The sequence below is a fragment of the Muscardinus avellanarius genome, assembly GCF_963383645.1.
Source record: "Muscardinus avellanarius genome assembly, chromosome: 9".
In the NCBI taxonomy this organism is placed as follows: Eukaryota; Metazoa; Chordata; class Mammalia; order Rodentia; family Gliridae; genus Muscardinus; species Muscardinus avellanarius.
Genome location: NC_137795.1, coordinates 82,488,243 through 82,507,811, shown reverse-complemented (window position 1 = coordinate 82,507,811; position 19,569 = coordinate 82,488,243). Strand labels below are relative to the sequence as shown.

The 19,569-nt window shown below is 37.3% G+C and overlaps 1 protein-coding gene across 1 annotated transcript in view; it reads left to right on the top strand.

Annotated features, from left to right (window-relative positions):
• Nucleotides 1-818: 818 nt before the first annotated feature.
• AASS (aminoadipate-semialdehyde synthase) overlaps nucleotides 819-19,569 on the top strand; it is a gene marked incomplete at both ends in the record, with an annotated part of 48,648 nt that continues 29,897 nt past the window's right edge. Inside the window, 10 exons of the mRNA XM_080701642.1 lie at nucleotides 819-1,028; nucleotides 3,375-3,551; nucleotides 4,861-4,945; nucleotides 8,438-8,505; nucleotides 8,615-8,761; nucleotides 10,124-10,202; nucleotides 10,322-10,449; nucleotides 11,774-11,922; nucleotides 13,863-13,985; nucleotides 14,358-14,469. Coding sequence (XP_080557768.1) covers nucleotides 819-1,028; nucleotides 3,375-3,551; nucleotides 4,861-4,945; nucleotides 8,438-8,505; nucleotides 8,615-8,761; nucleotides 10,124-10,202; nucleotides 10,322-10,449; nucleotides 11,774-11,922; nucleotides 13,863-13,985; nucleotides 14,358-14,469 — 1,278 coding nt within the window. The remainder of the gene's footprint in view (nucleotides 1,029-3,374; nucleotides 3,552-4,860; nucleotides 4,946-8,437; nucleotides 8,506-8,614; nucleotides 8,762-10,123; nucleotides 10,203-10,321; nucleotides 10,450-11,773; nucleotides 11,923-13,862; nucleotides 13,986-14,357; nucleotides 14,470-19,569) is intronic.

The following is a 19,569-nucleotide window of genomic DNA, read 5'->3' as shown; positions in this document are numbered from 1 at the left end:
GCCTGAGGATGTGGTATGGACAGAAAACCCAGGAGGGGAAGAGCAGGTTTAGAACCATGGTGGGGAAGCAGTGAGGGTGAGGTAGGGGGTTAGAGGTGGGGGCAGGGTGGTTTAGGCTGGTCTTAAACTTCTAACATCTGATATAAAGGAATTGTTTTGGTCTCTTGAGGGATTGGTTGGTTGGTTTTCTGTTGACCACCAGTGCTTTTTTAAATGCAGTAGCAACAAATTACTAGATAAATGATCATGTGGCATTAAGGTGTACAACATTCTTACTTTCTATTTCTGTTCACATCTCATCATGAAACAGTGAAAAGCAGGTCACTGACTGTTGGTGACAGGGCACGCCCAGTATATCTTGTTTAGGGAATGGTTAGAGATGAAACTGGAGGCAAGTTGCATTGACTTGTCAAGAATCTTCTGTCCATTATAAGCTTTGAAAGCTTTGTGTCATCAAAATTGGGACCAGTCTTGCAAGGGCTGTTTCCTGTTATCTTTCTGGCATCAGATGGTACCTTAATTTTTGTATTGAATACATGCTTGATAAAACATTTATTTAAAAAGTTCTGTCAACGTAGGGGTTGTTGGTTAGTGTCACATAATTTTGGAATTAAGTCACTGCATCTTCGGAAACATGGTTTTGTTTGGGTAAAGAGACACACATCCTATGGAGGTTCTCCTCCTTTCTTGTCTGTCTTGGATCTGTCTTCCTTTGGGTTGGCTGCATTTTACAGCAGATTTCTAAGGAGACCAGACCAGATCTGGAAGCCCCCACCCTCTGTGGTCCCGCATCTCACATTGCCTCTGCAGATTTCAAGATGCTACGAGTACAGAGGGCTGCGATGGGCAGGCTGAGGGCCGGCCTCTCCAGAGGGCTGCACCACAGAGCCGTGATGGCCCTCAGGCGGGAGGACGTCAACGCCTGGGAGAGAAGGGCACCTCTGGCTCCCAAGCACATCAAAGGGATCACCAATCTGGGATACAAGGTCTTGATCCAGCCTTCCAATCGGCGGGCCATTCACGATAAGGTGACTATTTCTAATTTTTAAAATGTGCATGAGTAAAATGAACCTGTGTTTGAAACTTAAGGAGTATATGAGTGATAAAATGGGCAAATGTTACTTTAATTCCTTTGATTAAAATATTATTTATAGTATCCCACTATGATGTATGAATACAGTGCACCAATAAAAAATAATATAAAAAATTATTTATAATAATAATAATTATTATTATTATTTTACCAGATTCCATACTTTGTCCAGCTAAGGGTTGAAGACACTGCTTTTAGAAGTTGATGCTTTTCAGTCTTTATCTCCTTTATGTACAGCCCTGGTTCTGGGACTCGGAAGAACAGGGTCAATCGAGACACCCTTCTTGTCCCTGGGAAGAGCTTTTTTGAGTACAATGTTTTGCATTTGGATAAAACTAGTTTAATTTTGTCCTCATGATTATATTTAGGCTAAACATTACAAGTATAAATATAAGTAATATGTGTTGTTCACATTGTAACACACCAAAGACACAGAATGACAAGTTTTACCATTAGAAATATTGATCCTGGGCTGAGGTATGGCTCAGTGGTAGAGCATTTGTCTAGCATGCATAAGATCCTTGGGTTTTTGACCCCCAGTACCAAAATAAATAAATAAATAAATAAATAAATAAATAAATAAATAAATAAATAAATAAATGTAAAAAGAAGTTATGAGTCATTAGCGGGAAGGTATTTTAAGACCTAAGAAGTTTCTGTTCCTCAAATTTTCAACTAATGATGCATCTGTTGACAAACTTTGCCTGGCTTGCAAAGTGATATGTTTTTTATTTTGTCACTCTTCCTAGTTGATTTGCTGACCTTCTCTTTGTTTCTCTCTTTTATGCTCTTTTGGCTAATGTTATGAAAGTGTAGGCTCTTTTTATACAGTCCATTAACATTTTTAAAAAAAAATGTCCTAATTATCCAAAACTTGATTAGTAAGAGTGCCTCTAAGGGACTTTTTAAGAAGGAATTCATATCTTTGAATATGAGTTCTTTTTTCTTCGAGCTGTCTCCTCTCATCCCAGGCCTGTATTGCACTTTTCTTGCCTCACATATAGAATTAATTATTTAACCAAAAAGCTTTGAATTATTTTAGGATATAGAAACAAGAATCTGCTCTGATGTTAGATATGTGTCTTGTTTTTGTTTTGTTTTGCTTTTATTTGTTTGTTTTCTTGTGGTAGTAGGATTTGAACCCAGGGCCTTGCACATTCTAAGCAAGTGGTCCAGTACTGAGCCACATTCCCAGTTCTTCTTCTTCTTCTTCTTCTTATTATTATTATTATTATTATTATTATTATTATTATTATTTTGCTTTTAAAATTTGAGATGGATATCATTAAGTATCCAGGCTGGCCTCAAATATGCAGTCCTTCTGCCTCTGCCTCCCAGGTAGTTAGGGTGATAGGCCTGTGCCACCATGCCTGGCTTAAATGCACTTATTGTTACAGAGATATTGCTGCTCTTAAAGTAGTTTATTTTGTTCTATTTGGTTACATTGTCAATATGATATTGGATATTTAACCATATAGAAAAAATAAAATAATGTTTCAATGTTTTGGATATTATTATTTTACATAATTTTAATGTTTACTTTTAACTCATTTTTATTTAATTTTATTCTTCAAATCATGTAACATTTACAAATTTTAGACATTTGTCTCTGCCTTCATCCTAATTCTCTATATCCTATTCCCAATTAATTCAAAGGTTTTTGTAGATTCTGACCTAACATTCTTTTGTTTCTCATTGCAAAAATTAGCAAGTGTGTATTTCTATATGTACATATTCATATTTCTCCTTTATTTTATACAAAAGGCTTTTTATATTTGTTTGGGCATGCAAAATAGTGTACATATACTCTTTTTACTATTTTTTAATCAACAATGTCCACTGTATAGATTAGAAGAGTAATAAATACTAGTTAAACCAAAAATGTTGGATACCTATTCCATCTTTTAAAAATACAAATGGTAAGTCTTTATTTGACATTTATTGTGTCAGTAGATTGTTCATACAAAATATACACTTTGTAAGTATGCTTAAAATGCATACTTATGGCTGTGATCAAACTATATTCTATAAACAGTTCTTAAATATGAGTATGTGCTGAAGTTTTTAATTGTTTTCGGCTGTAAAATCAAGTATAATAAATTTATCTTCAGTTGCACTTTAGAAAGTACAAATATTAAAGGTAGCTGTTCTATTATTTGTTTTCATTCATTAATGTTTATTCTTTTAAAAGGTTGTGTCTTTATTTGATATAGTTTTTATTAGAGAAAATATAAATACCATAACTCAAGGAAATAATCCTTAACCCAAATTGCTTACCCAGGAATATGTCAAAGCTGGTGGCATTCTTCAGGAGGATATTTCTGAAGCATGTTTAATTTTGGGAGTTAAAAGACCTCCAGAGGAAAAGTTAATGTCCAAGAAAACTTACGCATTCTTTTCTCACACAATAAAAGCTCAGGAGGCCAATATGAGCTTGTTGGATGAGGTTCTAAAACAGGTAATTAGTGATAAACATTTGTAAGTATTAGTGTAGAAAAGTAGTATTTTTATTTTTAACTCCAAGGTGGGGTTTTGATTTTTTCCCCCCGTCATCTAGCAAATATGTCATGTTACTCGTTGCTCAGCTCAACAAGAACGGTGATATATGAGGGAGAGAATGAACAGTTCTGCTGTTCTTCAGGGCTCCTCTGATGTACAGATTTGGAGTTTGTTAAAAAAAAAAGAAGAAGAAAGGAACCCAACACATTTCATTTCTTTTATATTCAGAAACAGAAAAAAAACATAAAAGCTTTTTCCTCTGTTACAAATTTATGAAGCCCATTGGATAGATATACTCTGAAATAGAATTTTAGAGCTTAAAAGAATGATCATGAGCTGGACAGGGTGCTGCATGCTTGTAATCCCAGTGCTTGGGAGGCTGAGACAGGAGGATCGCACAGGTTCGAAGCCAGCCTCAGTTACTTAGTGAGGCTCTCAGCAACTTAGTGAGACCCTGTTTCCAAATAAAATATAAAAAATAGTTCTGGGAGTATATCCCAGAGGTAGAAAGCCCCTGGGTTCGATCTCCAGTACCACACACACAAAAAAAAAGAATGATCATGTAATCAACCACCTTATTTTTCAGATGAGGTTTAGAGAGGTGACTTGACTGAGGCTGCAGAGCTGCGTGGTGCCAGGACTGGACTGGAAAGAGAGAGCGCAGGAGAGGGAGAGGGCGAGGGAGAGTTAGTTGTGTAAGAACTAGAGAGGAAGGATTGTTATTATCTTTGTTAGACAAGGAAGCCTGGGAGTATTTAGAATGACTGGGGGCAATAGAAAGAGGGATGATGAGGGAAACAGGTAACAGCTCAAGAAGCATGGTCTTGGCGGGCATGTGTAAAGGCTGAGATTTGCTCCTGAAGAGTAGTCTTAAAAGGGATTCATTTTCTTTGAGACCAGAAGAAAGAATTTGAAGATGAGTGAGGCTCAGATGTGTTTGTAGACTGTGCTGGGCAGGTTGGTGGTGGTGGTGGTGGTGGTGTGTGTGTGTGTAAAAATGAAAGAGAATCTTGCTTTATATTCTTGCTTACCATCAAGGCCACTTAGCACCCTCTAGAACCATCCTTTCATCTCTAATTACAAACCTACAACTGGCTTGTGATCTGTCCATTTGTCAATATTTCATGGTGCACTTGATGGTAACTTAGGTTAGCAAGTCAAAATAAATGTTTTAAGAGGAAAAAATGGAAAGTGCTTACTTGTTCTTTATTTGTTGAAATTGAGCTTACTGCATCTGGTTGAGAATTTTTTTTTTACCACTTCTTCAGGAAATCCGGCTTATTGATTATGAGAAAATGGTGGACCACAGAGGAATACGGATAGTGGCATTCGGACAGTGGGCAGGGGTGGCAGGTAGGTGGCCAGAGCTTTCCTGTCTCTCTCTAAATTTACCTGAGAAGTAACCGAGTATTTTCTCTTTTGCTGGAAAGGGAATGGGATTGTTTGTTTATACTGACAATATAAAAATGGGAGTGTGCAAAAGGCTGGTCAATATCGAAGGAATAAAGAGTGAAGGTAAATCATTAAACTATTTAATTATGAATGTTAGAAAATTAAAGTAGGGAGAAAGACAATACCTATAAATGGCCTCTGACTTTCTGAATGCTCCTGGGGGAGATCAGCTTGGTGAAGAGACACTGGGGAGGAGAAATAGGGAGAAAGAGGTACTGGGGCAGGGATACCTTCCAGAAGGGATAAGCACTGGAGTCTGGGAAAATTGTCTGGTTTAATTTTGTCCCAGGTAGTACTTTGAATTGTGTTCAGTTGAGAAACACCACATATGTTAGGTCTCTGTATCAGAGCAGGCTACTTGAAGGTCTCTTGAGGAAAGTCATGATTTGGACACTATTTGTTTTGCCTTGTTAGATAGACAAGTAAAACCACTTGTTGTGGTTTATATCACTTCTGTTTTCTCTTGCCCAGTCTACCTTTGTTTCCTTGAACTTAAGTTTCTATTAAATTGTGTATCTCAAAAATATATCTCAAAAAATATGATAGTATGTTATCTAGTTGTGTAAAAGAAAAGATTATTTGGAATGTAGGGTAGTTTTACAAATAATATTGCCATACCAGCCACTCAAAAATTTCTTACTCAGCCGGGCGTGGTGGTGCATACTTGTAATCCCAGTATTGGGGAGGCTGAGACAGGAGGATCTGGGTTTGTGACCAGCCTTACCTACTTAGTGAGGCCCTCCACAACTTTGTGAGACTGTATTTCAAAATAAAGAATAAAAAAATAGGGCTGGGGATGTAGCTTGGAGGTAGACCACCCCTGGGTTCCATTCCCAGTACTGTAAAAAAATTCTATGTTGAAGAATTTTTAAATATTCTCTACTTTTAAAAAATAACAATTTAAAACCAGGTGCATGCCTGTTATCCAGTGCTTGGAAGGCTGAGACAGGAGGATCAAAGGTTTGAGGCCAGGCTCAGCAACATAGTGAGAACCTGTTTCAAAAAGACTAAAAAAATTAAAAAAAGCTGAGGCTGTAGCTCAGAGGTAGAATGCCCCTGGGTTCAATCCCCAGTACCACACACACACACACACACACACACACACACACACACACACACAGTAATAATTTACCTAAAAATTAAATTAATAAATTTTAACCTACTACAATGCCCTAATCCACCTGCTTCTGAAATAGTAAAAATTTGAAGCAACAACTCACAACATTCTTTTCACTTAATAAAAAACCCATTGCTTCCTACTTAACCCTCACTTCAAACCTTTCCTCACCCAGCACACAAGTCAGTTCTATTAAAATAACAAAAATCAGATTTCTTAAGATAGAAGGAGTGATGGGGAGATCTCGGCTGATTCCTCTTCCCAGGGATTTTAGGACTCACTTGTGATCATTTTGGTTATCTGCAGAGAATTAATAGATTAAACATAAATTGTTCATTTGGAAATCACCACTTTAGAAATAGCATCATGCCTGTGAACAGGGTGTGCTTCTTATTCTCAAAAATGTCTTCAGACAAGGAGATGCACAGGTACAACGTCAATGCTAAGTGGCTCAGGAAGGCTGTTGATAACAACTTGGCTGTTGGAGAATCGTCCTTAAAATAGTACATCCAAAGCTGAAGCTTGAAGAATGATTAAAAACTATTCAAGGAAGTAATGTAGAAGTGTGCATACCCCAATTATCAATGGAATTGATAAACACCTAGTTAGTCTAATAAAAAAGAAGGTACTATTTCCTGACAAGGAATGCAAGAGGGGAAATTATAATATAGCTTACAAATATAGAAAGAAAAAAGGAGTATGAATAGGCCAATAAATTTGACAACCTTGATGAACTAGACAAATTCTTGCAAGATACAGATTATTGAGGCTGGGGATGTAGCTCAGTTGGCGGAGCCCTGAGTTCAAGTCCTACAGCTGCAAAAAATAAAAGATGCAAATAAAAAACTTGAATATAAATGTACAAAATATGTTTTACTCATAGGCATTTATAAAGAGAAATGCTGTATTTCATACAAAATTTTTCATATCAGTTCTATTTTGGGGCCTGTTAAGAAAGAAATGAATAAATAAATTGCAGTATAACCATAAAAGGAGAACTCTTCAGAAATAAAAAGTTACTGTTATGAATCTCAAACATGACAAGTAAAAGCAGACATATAACAAAAGAGTATATGCTTATAATTTCATTTATATGTAATAGTAGGAGAAACAAATCTATATAGGCAGAACAGCAATAGTTGTTTGGGACCAGGGGTTCTGCTATTATTATGGGGATGATAACACAGGAATACCTATTTCTTAACAGGTATTAAACTGTACACTTTAAACTGGTGCATTTTATTTTATATGAGTTATTTCTTTAATGGTTGAATTTAGTAAAAAGATAAAGGAAACATTGTAGAAATGTAGAGGTGGAGAGAGGAGGCATGGATAATTCTATTCCTAAAAAGGGAGAAAGAATGCTGAGATCTTTGCTCCAAGCATGTTGAGTTTTGGGTGTCTGGGGAACATCCATACTGGAACATGCAGAAGATGACTTGGCTAGCTCTTAAAATTAAAAGAACAATCCACATTGGAGGCAAAGACTTTAGGTCATCCACACATAGATGGCGCTTGGAATTTAGGACTGGGTGAGATTGCTTTAGGAGATAATGTAGCTTTGAAGACAGTGGAACCCAGGACAGAATCCCAAGAATGACAAATATAGAGCAGAATGGGCATTAGAAAGAGGAACCCACAGAAAGGTAGAAAGAAACATTCAAGTCGAGAATACTGAGGAGAGATAGTGTTTCACTAAAGAAAAGTCTACACTGCCAATTATTTCTGAAGGCAAGATCTGAAAAGTGTCTACTGAATTTAGCAATTTAGATTTAAGTCATTAAGGAGCTGGCGGGAGCCCTATGGTCAATGATGACTTTGCTTTGCTTTTTTCCCTTTGTTTTTGGTATGGGTGAGATGGTGGCATGTTTAAAGACTGGTCAGAATGAACCAATTAGGGCTAGTGAAACGAGTGAGTCAAGAATGAATTGTCTGGAGAGAAAGGAAGGTATGGGACCAGAGTATTCTCCAGCTAAAGTCGAGAATACCTTTCTGATTTAACCGGGAACAAAAGTTAAGGGATAGATGGGAATGCTATGCCGCTGGGCTAGGGCATTTGATAGCAGAAAGCAGAGGAGATGAAGAAGATCGACTGAGACACCAAATCTGAGATACTGTGACCTATGTTTCTTCAGAATACTGAGTCAGTGAAAACATGGGCAGAGAGAAAAATTGTCATTTCTCTTGATAAATGCTTCTGAGTAAAATTGATTCCCTACATTGATATTCACTTCTATTCAATTAATGGTTTTGCTATTGGTCTGATTCTGCCTTAGGAATGATTAACATTTTACATGGAATGGGTTTAAGGCTCCTTGCTTTGGGACATCACACACCTTTTATGGTAAGAAATATTTTGTAACATTTGTATTTTGAAAATATACATCGCTCTTTAAGAATAGAAACATACTTCAGCTAGTAGACTAACTTGAATTGCTTATGCTTGCTTGCAGCATCTTGGCATGGCTCATAACTACAGGAATAGCAGTCAGGCTGTGCAAGCTGTCCGTGATGCTGGCTATGAAATATCTCTGGGTTTAATGCCAAAGTCGATAGGGCCCTTAACATTTGTGTTCACAGGGACTGGTAATGTATCTAAGGTAAATTCCACCTGTCTTACTGTTGTAATGTAATCTGAAACTGTGAAGATGTAGTGGACATTTCATTTATTTTTATTTACTTATTCAAAAAACATTTTTAATTGGCGCATTATAGTCACACATCTTAATGGGATAAAAAATGATGGAGACATACATGCACACATCACCCAATTAGCCCTTACCCAATTACCAATAAAATGAATGGACGTTCTATTTTTGGTACTTATTAATGATTTAATAAGTTTATTCGACATTTTATACATCTACTGTATGTAGAGGTGAGGAGTGTGGTGGGTAATAATATAGTGCAGTTTGATTCTAGCGACTCTGTGTCAAAGCTCACCTATATTCACCTTCATTTTTTCTAATAGCAAAGAGCAACACTGGTTCAAACATTTTCTTTCCTTTTAATTGAAGCTATGAGAGGTTTGGAATGCTTTCTTTCTTCGTTTTTTTCCTTCCGTTTCTTTCTTTTTCTCTTTCATCTCCTTCCCACTCTCTTTTCCTTCCTCTCTTAATTTCTCTATTTTCTTCTCTCCATGAAATGGCTTGTTAAAGGTGCAAGGCTCTATTCTTAGGGTGACCTTTCCCCCTTCATCATTGAGATGTCTCAAAATTGGGGCATGAATACAGGATATGCATGTTTTAAACAACACTTGAAGTTTTAGGAAAAAATATTAGGAATATTAATTCAAGACTGGGATTAATACTTCCTCTTGGGGTGATTTTGAGAATACATTTGTAATGTCCAAGAGAAACCTATTATTGTAAAAATAGATCTTCAATGAAAACCATTTTACAAACAGGACATCTTCTCTGGTATTATATGTAAGGTAGGCATCTGATTTTTTTCTTCTGGAGGAAACATAATTTTCTCATTTGAGACAATTTCTGCAATGGATCAAAAAGTAAATAGAAGCCGGGTGTGGTGGCGCACGCTTGTAATCCCCGTGCTTGAGAGGCAGAGACAGGAGGATTGCGCAGGTTCGAAACCAGCGTGCGTGCTGGCTTAGGAGACCCTGTTTCCAAATAAAAATGTAAAAATAGGTCTGGGAGTGTAGCCCAGAGGTAGAAGGGCTTCCAGGAACCCCAGTACCACCAAAAAAAAAAAAAAGTAAATAGAACTATTACATTAAAAAAAAAAAGCCCCTTTCAGTGCCTGCTTTTCAAACTAGTATAAAAACTGGATTGCAGGCTCTGTGCAGGAAGCCCAAATGTACTTCTGTACTTCTGCCGTGCTTTTTTTCTGGTTGTAGGGCAGACCTATCAAATTGTAGTGGAAATCATTGGAATTTTTTTCAGGAAAGCTTGTTGTCTCTTTTCCTATTGATTTTTAGAATTTTATTCATGTATTATTTATAGGGAGCCCAAGCAGTCTTTAATGAACTGCCCTGTGAATATGTGGAGCCCCATGAATTAAAAGAAGTTTCCAAAACTGGAGGTAAGGGGTGGGGGAAGACCATGTCTTTTACTGCTTTTAACAGTCTCTGTGTTATGATGCTACCGCCATCGGCCTTTATCATTGTTCCTCAGTAAACTGATTTCTTTTTCCTTTGAAAGACCTCAGAAAAGTGTATGGGACAGTGTTAAGTCGACGTCATCATCTTGTCAGGAAAACAGATGGTGTATTTGATCCCGTAGAGTATGACAAATATCCTGAGCGCTACATAAGCCGTTTCAGTACTGATGTGAGTATCATTCTGCTTCTTAGTTATTGGCTATGCTATACTATGCTTAGGCTGTTTTCAAGGAGAGACATTATGAACGTGCCCACTGGCTTTCATTTTCTCACATCACTTGAGTGAGTCCTTGTGTATCATGAGTTGATCTGAACAATTACTGGTTTTTACTGGTAGTTGAACTGGCTCGTGCTTTGTGTTTTGGTGGTTTCTGTGGACTTCACTCTGTTTCTACTTTGAGTCTGTGTCTACCTGATAGCTTTTAACATTTTCCTGCGGACTGCTGATTTCTCTATAATTCTGGACCAGACAGCACTGTTGGCAAAGCACAATGTCTATGAGGTTTCATCTTAACATAGGGCCACAAATTATTAATCATTAACTCAGCTACTATGTTAGTCAGCTTTTTGTTACTGTAAGAAACACTCATGACAGAGTAACTTTATAAAGAACAGAGATGTATTAAGCTCATGATTTTGGAGTCTCAAAGTCCAAACAGTATGGCAGAGGCTCTGAAGATGACTACCTTGGGTGTATTCCATCATGGTGGGAGTGTATGCATATCTGTCCATGTAGTTTTCTTCCTTCCCATTTGAAGCCACCAGGACTTAATCTACTCTTATTGCCAGTAATGAAGTACTAATGATTGGATGCATCTTAAAACTTTTTTTTCGTGGTACTGGGGTTCCTGGAAGCCCTCCGGGCTACACTTTCAGACCTATTTTATATATTTTTTTTGGAAACAGGGTCTCTTAAGCCAGCGCGGCTGGCTTTGAACCTGCGTGATCCTCCTGTCTCTGCCTCCCAAGCACGGGGATTACAGGCGTGTGCCACCATACCCAGCATCTTAAAACTTTTAATGACCTAGTTACTGAATATATTGCACATTTCTCCATGAACCTTACAGATTTTATAACTTAATTTAATCTTCACAGCATCCTTTTGAGGAATAAAGTACATACATAGGTTGTACAAGTAAGAAAAGAAGAGTCCAGAGAAACTGAGGGAGTATGGTTTAGATTATACCCTACTATCATTTGAATTGGAAATAGAGTTCTAGGTCAATTGATTTTTCCCCCTTTGTTATGTAGTATATTAGAGAATAAAAATAATAACATATTTATTATGTATATATTTTTTTCTTATCATGGAGTAATTCTATTCTGAAATCTGGGTGGGTATCATTATTTTTGCCTCAGAAGGTAGCCATCGACCAGGACAAAAAAAATATTAGAATAACAATTTTCATGGACATTACTGAGAGTTACCTTTCAGCATACGGTACTGAAACAGGTGATTGTCTGTTGTGTTTAGCATGGCACTTGTTTTACAGATTGCACCATATACAACGTGTTTAATTAATGGAATCTACTGGGAACAAAACACCCCTCGTCTACTAACCCGTCACGATGCCCAAAGTTTACTGGCTCCTGTAAAATCTTCAGTTACTGCTGTTGAAGGCTGCCCTTCCTTACCACACAAGTAAGGACTTCAGCACCAATGGCAGTTTGTAACAGCAATATCCATTGCTGGGGGATCAAAGAATATAATGTCCCTGCATATCACAGAACTTGATTGTTAATGACTGTCTGACTCTATTTCTTGGCAGCATTCAGCACAGTTAAACCTCCCTCCTTCTTGAAATTCTCTTCTGACTCCTGTGACTCCACATGGATCTTTAAAGCCACATCTTCAGAGAAGTTTTTCTGGTTTTCATCTCTGTTTAGTCTGTGCTCCCCTAAATTCATAAATTTATGATCATTTATTTTCCTGTGTTTCCCAGAGGGGGTTCACAAAGTAGTGTTTTCCTGAGCAAAGAAAGCAAAGGGTTTTTATTGGGAAAGTGGATATATATATTCATGAAGGCAAGACATGTCATCCTATGTAGAGGCATGCTCAGTATGAGACCATGCTTCTTCACATACTGCACATCCTAAGAATTTGCTGAGCAAAGCTTACTCTATGTCATGAGGATGGGTACATCTAGGGATGATCATAATGACTAGGCAGTTTTAACTGGTTTCTTCTAGTTCTAGATAAGGAGCTGGAGTTCCTTATCTGAAACAACAATAACAAAACAACTTTGAAAGCATGCCATTTAAAGATGCAGCAGCTCTTCAGGCCCTCACAAGCATAGGTGAGAGTCCCTAAAATACCTGTCTAGGGCGTTGTGTGTGGTAGTACATGCTTGTAATCCCAGTACTCGGGAGGCTGAGGCACAAGGATCACAGGTTCAAGGCTAGTCTCAGCAACTTAGTGAGGCCCTGGTTCAAAATAAAACAAGGCTTAGGGTGTAGTTTAGAGGTTGGATGCTCCTGGGTTCATTCCACAGCACCACAAAAATATACAAAATAAAAATACCTGTCTAGGCCAGGCATAGTAGGGGTGCATGCCAGTACCTTAACCAGTAATCTCAGTATTTGGGAGGCTAGCACAGAAGTATTGCATGTTTAAGGAGAGTTTCAGTAATTAATGAGGTTTATAGCAACTTAGGACACCCCGTTTCAAAAAATTAAGTAAGATAGGGCTGGGGTTATAGCTCAGAGATAGAATACCCTGGGTTTAATTCCCAGAACACACACACACACACACACACACACACACACACACACACACACACACACACACCAGTCTACTAGATAAAATGCTAGACTCATTATTGCCTTACAGAGGTAGATGGAGTTTTTTTGTTCACATAATCACCTGCAAAATTATATACTCCAACTCTTCCTTCATATTGTTTTAGAAACTTCTATGTATCTAGGACCTTCGCAAATATCAATATCTGCAAATGTTCAGGTCCCAAGTAAAATACTGTAGTGTTTGCATATAACCTATGTACATCCTCTTGTACAATTTAAATCACTTCTAGATTACATATACCTAATACAGTGAAAATGCTATGTAAATGGTTGTTATACTGTACTTTTTAGGGAATAATGACAAAGAAAAATATTTGAACATGATGAATACAAATCCAATTTTTTTCAAATATTTTCGAGTCTCCATTGACTCTACAGGGATGGAGGCCCAACTACACTGAGTGGAGGCAGTGCAATTGAACATAAGTAAAGTCTTTAGAGATGGCTACCTAAGCTAAGTATAACCAGTCTACTATCAATAATTTCTCCAAGGAAGACATTTTCCAGTTTTGTGTCTTTTTTTCTCTCCTTCCCTCCCTCACTCCCTCATTTCCTTCATTTTTCTTTCTTCTTTTGAAACTAGAACTCATGCTGGGATGGTTCTCTAGGTCCCAGCAAAGCACTGTGTCCTGAATACTGAACTGCAGGGAAAAGAATCTAGAAAACTTTTGGCATCCACATTGAAAATTGTTCCAAGCAGCTTTTATTTTTATTCATTGTTAGTCTTGTTGGGAGCTTCAGAATTCCATCCTCTCACCTATGTATTAATGCTAATTTCAGACTGGTGGCAATATGCGACATTTCAGCCGACACAGGAGGGTCTATAGATTTTATGACTGAGTGTACTACAATAGAGCATCCTTTCTGCATGTATGATGCAGACCAGCATATAATTCATGACAGGTGGGTTTGTTAAAGATGCTAGAAGGTAAGAGATGCATACTAACATATCACTTTCATTCCTTCATATACTAATCCAAAGTACTCAGTATTTTACTTTCTAAAGGTATGCAAGTTTGGAGCGATGAGCTAGAGCATATAAACATTCAAAAAACCACACGTAAAATTGGACACTTCAACACATATATACTATATTTAAGTGGGAGAGTGGAAGAAGGAAAAAAAGTTGAAAAGTTTTCTTTATATTCTTTTGTACAAAAGTACAAATAATAACGAAGCAAATAGAATGAAGCTGAAATTGGGAACAGTTAGAGCTTTATAGGTTGTGTGTCTTTATTTGTTGTGTGTCTGAATGAAGCATCTTGCTTTTCCTAGTGTCGAAGGCTCTGGGATTCTGATGTGTTCCATTGACAATCTGCCAGCACAGCTTCCAATCGAAGCTACGGAATACTTTGGAGACATGCTTTACCCTTATGTTGAAGAAATGGTAAGCGACTGGTAACCTCAGCATTTGCTCTGTGATTTTAAGTAAAATTGTGGAGTGATATTTTGTGACGGTTCTGGTCTTCTGTATCTAAGAAATCTGCTGTAAAATAAAATGCCAGCCCTTCCCCAAAAATACTTGCTGATACTCTTATTCTACATATTCCGTTCACTTGTCTCTCGGGGAATATGATTTTATCACTACCTCCATGCTTCATGACTTCTTCTCCTCTTATTACATATACTTTATTAAGAATGTTCATGACATCTGGGATCAGCCTCGCTTCATTTTCAGTTATCTTGCTGTCTAGGTCAGTTTCTATGGGGGCAATGTGACTATGTTATAATTAATAGATTTGAGGGATCAGAAATACAGCGAATTGTATTGGATGCTTATCATTAATGCTTAGTTAAGTGACAGCTTGTGTTGAGATAGTTTTTTTTTTCTTTGATCAGTGATTGACTACTGAAATACTTTGTTGTGTAAATTTCATTTTGTTTACTGTGGGCAAAGAAAATACTTTACCTTGGGTTCAGACCAGTTGTGCTCTTTATTTTTATCGCCTCTGGCAATGGTTCCAAAGTTATGAATAGTAGCCTTGTGCTTTTCCTCATATCTGCACACGGGAGCAAGAGTAGATGAAACTTGTGGTCTGTGATTATCTACTTTGAACAGTAATGCAAGAATCAAAAATAAATCAGAGGAAAACTTCCAGTATATTTATAGTGGGAGTAAAATTTAAAACACAACATATCAACATTTGTGGGAAACAGATAAAGCAGGACTATTCTCTTTCAAATAGTATTCAGTTTTGACTCCCCCTTTTCCTCTTTGAATATGCCAGCAGGCATGCAGCAGTCTTTTAGAACATGTAGGCAGTTGGCATCATTATGGTGGGGTGAGTGCAATACTGCACTTAAAATTGTTTGATAGGTTTTGATTTTTTTTTGGTGGTGGTACTGGGGTTCCTGGAAACCCTTCTACTTCAGGGCTACACTCCCAGACCTATCCTTTATACTTTTTTGATTTGGAAACAGGGTCTCTCAAGCCATGCGGCTGGCTTCGAACCTGCACGATCCTCCTGTCTCTGCCTCCCAACCACAGGGATTACAAGAGTGTGCCACCACACCCAGGGATAGGTTTTGATATTAAATACTCATTAGAACCCTATCAGGTAGGTGCCCTTGTTAAGCTCCTTTTACATATATAATTTTTTTTTTTTTTGTGGGTCTGGGGATGGAACCCAGAGGCATTTGACCTCCAAGCTACACCCCCTGCCCATTTTTTATTCTTTTATTTTGAAACAGGGTCTCACTGAGTTGCAGAGGGCCTCACTAAGTAGCTGAGGCTGTCTGCGAACCTCGATCCTGATCCTCGGGTCTCAGCCTCCCAAATGCTGGGATTACAAGCCTGCGCTACCAGGCCTGGCTTCCTTTTACATATTTTAAGGAACAGAAGCATAGGAATTCAGGCTGGGAGGGGTGGCTGGTGCAGTGCTGGGTCTGCAGTGCGTCTCAGGTTGGTCTGGAGGAATTAAAGTGGCCGAGGGAGAGTACAAAGGCCTGGCTCTCATGGAAGCATCAGTGTGCTCGATGGCCTGAACCAGGGAACTCACTTCCTTTATGAGCCTCAGATATTTCACCTGTAAAACGAGGTAGTTGTGATATGTAAACTTCATCGTCTCTCCAGTTCTGACATTCGGTGCTTGTAAATGTTTAAGTGCCTGAACTGCACACGTATAGAAAAATTGTAATTATGAATTTACCCAGAAGCTTGCTGTCATTGAAGCTTTTCACACACTTTGTGGTGGCATCATTTCCCTGCAGACTGAATTGCTTAACTTAGCACTTCTTATGGTAAAGGCTTACTGGCGATATCTTCTTTTAGCTGTCCTTTATCTTAAACTGCGTGCACAGTCTCTATTCTGCTAATAAGCGCCTTCTGTGAATTTTTTATTATGTGCTTTTGGGAGGGTGCTGGGGATTAAACCCTGAGGCCTTGTGCTTATTAAGCAAGCAGTCTACCACTGAGCTACATTATTAGCACTTGTGAATTTCTTTTTTATTTCAGCTATAATTTTTTCAGTTCTACAATTTACATTTAGACATTTTTTGTTAGTTTTCTCTTTCTTTGCTGACAATATCTGTTTTTCCATTACTTGTGAGCATTTTTTTAAAGTCACATAGAGCATAGTTATAAGAGCTACTTTAGTCCTTACTGTGGTTATATACATGGGTTATATACTCAGACCCTCAGTGAATGCTCAAACCATTTATATAGTACTGAACCCTATATTTATACTATGTTTTCTGCCATACACACACCTATGATGAAATTTATTTATTATTTATTTATTTATTTATTTATTTATTTATTTGGTAGTACTGGGGTTCCTGGAAGCCCTTCTACCTCTGGGCTACACTCCCAGACCTATTATATATTTTTTAAAATTTGGAAACAGGGTCTCTTAAGCCAGTGAGGTTGGCTCTGAACCAGTGCGATCCTCCTGTCTCCACCCCCCAAGCGCAGGGATTACAAGTGTGCGCCACCACACCCGGAGAAGTTTATTTCTTTTTTTTTTGAGATAAGATTTTGCTAAGTTACCCAGCTTGACTTCGAACTTAAGATCCTCTTGCCTCAGCCTCTGGAATAGTGTTGATTAAAGGTGTGCATCAGCCAAATGTGGTATTACATGCTTATAATCCCAGCATTTGGGAGTCTGAGACAGGAGGATCATGAGTTTGCAGATAGCCTCAGCTACTTAGGCCTTTTGCAGCTCAGTGAGGTCCTGTTTCAAAAATAAAGAATAAAAAATAGGGCTGGGTGTGTAGCTCGGAGGTAGAATGCCCCTGGGTTTCATCCTCAGTACTGCAAAAAAAAAAAAAAAAAAAAGTGGGTATCACTGTACTTGGCTATAAGTTTAATTTATACACTAGGAATAGTAAGAGATTAATAATACTAACATACTTGAACAATTAAAATAATATACTATAATAAGTTTTATACCAATGTGGTTTTTTTTCCTCTCTCTCAAAATATTTTATTGTTGTGTGCACATTTCTTCTCTTCTTGTGGTGGTGTGATATGATCCAAGGTCTATGCAATGAGGGGGTACTTGAACTCGGCTCTGTAAAACCACTACAGTTGATTTCGGGTGGGCAACATATACAGTGTATATACAGTGGACAGCGGGATGATTCCTGTCCCAGGTGGGATGGAGAAGGACAGTGAAAAATTCCATCATGCTATGCAGAATGGCACGTAGTTTTTATCTCTGGAATTTTCTTTCTTCTTCTTCCTCCTCCTCCCCTTTCTCCTCTTTCTCCTCCTCTTCTTGTTCTTCTTCCTTTGTGGTGCTGGTTACTGAACCCAGAGGCATTTCTACCTCTGAGCTACTCCCCCATCCCTATTTTATTTTCTCGTTTGAAACTGGATCTCCCTAAGTTATTAAGAACGTTGTTAAGTTTCTGAGGCTAGCTTTGAACCTGTGGTCCTCTTGTCAGTCTCTCAAGTACTGGGATTACAGATGTGCGCCACCACACCCATTTTATCTCAAGAAATTATTTATTTTATACTTTCAGACTGTGATTGACTGAGGGTAACTGAAACTGTGGAAAGTAAGACTGTATATAATGGGGCACTAGGTATTCTACTATGAATATATATATATATATATATATATATACACACACATATATACATTTGTTTATTGAGCTATTACTAAGTATTCTACTATGAATATATATACACATATATACATTTGTTTATTGAGCTATTACTAAGTATTCTACTATGAATATATATATACATATATAAATTTGCTTATTGAGTTCATACAAAGATTTATCTTGTCAAGAGTTATTACATCTCTATTCATAAGAAATATTAACCCATAACATTATTATTATTATTATTATTATTATTATTATTATTATTATTATTGTGGTACTGGGGTTTCTGAAAGCCCTTCTACCTCCGGGCTACACTCCCAGACCTATTTTTATAATTTTATTTGGAAACAGGGTCTCTTAAGCCAGCGTGTGTGGCTGGCTTTGAACCTGTGTGATCCTCCTGTCTCTGCCTCCCAAGCGCGGGGATTACAAACGTGCGCCACCACGCCCGGCATAATTTTATTTTTATTATGTGTTTATTGGGTTTAACTATTAATGTTGGTCTCATAAAACAAGCTAAGAAGTATTTTCTTAATTTTCTAATTTTGGTTTCTTAATTTTGCATGAAAATATTTTCTATCTGACAGAATTTGTAGGCAGAGCTATTTGGGGTGGGAGCATTTTCATTTGTTTATCCTTAGTAAGTTTTATCAGCTAAATTTACTAATAAATATAAGATTGTTTAAATTTTTATTTTTATTCTAACTTGTATATTTATTTTTCTAGAAATTGGTCTGTTTCATCTATATTGTAAACTTTGTTGTCACAGTATTTTTATAGTATCCTCTCATCTGTTTAATAGACTAGCTATTTCTCTTTTTTATATTTTTACTGGTGCATTATAGTCTCGGATCATAATATGGTTCCTAGTGATAGCAATAGTGACATACATGAATCCAGCACTTGATGACCTTTCCCCTGGCTCCCTCCTAAACTCCCCTTCCCCATACAGGGTATTGAGATTGACATTGATATTCTTACATATATATATATATATATATATATATATATATATATATATATATAATGTCTAAAAGTGTTATTTCTTCATTGATCCTCTCTCCCCACCCGCTTCCCTAAACCACCTCCCTGGCTCCCTTGGAGTTTATCCATCATAATCTAAAGACCCTCTGGTATCCCAATTACTCTGTAGTTTTTGCATGTTGGAGGAAACACATAACTCTTCACTTTTTGTGACTGGTTAATCTCAACATAATGTTCTACAGGTCCATCCATTTTTTTTTTTTGCTAATGATATAGTTTTGTTCTTTATTGATGAGTAGAATTCTATTGTATGTATATTCTATAGTTTTGTAATCTACTCATCTGTTGATGGATACTTGTTTGGATCCATAATTTGGCTATTGTGATTGTGTTGTTATAAACATGGATGTGAATGTATTACTATAAGAGTCTGATTTCAGTTCCTTTG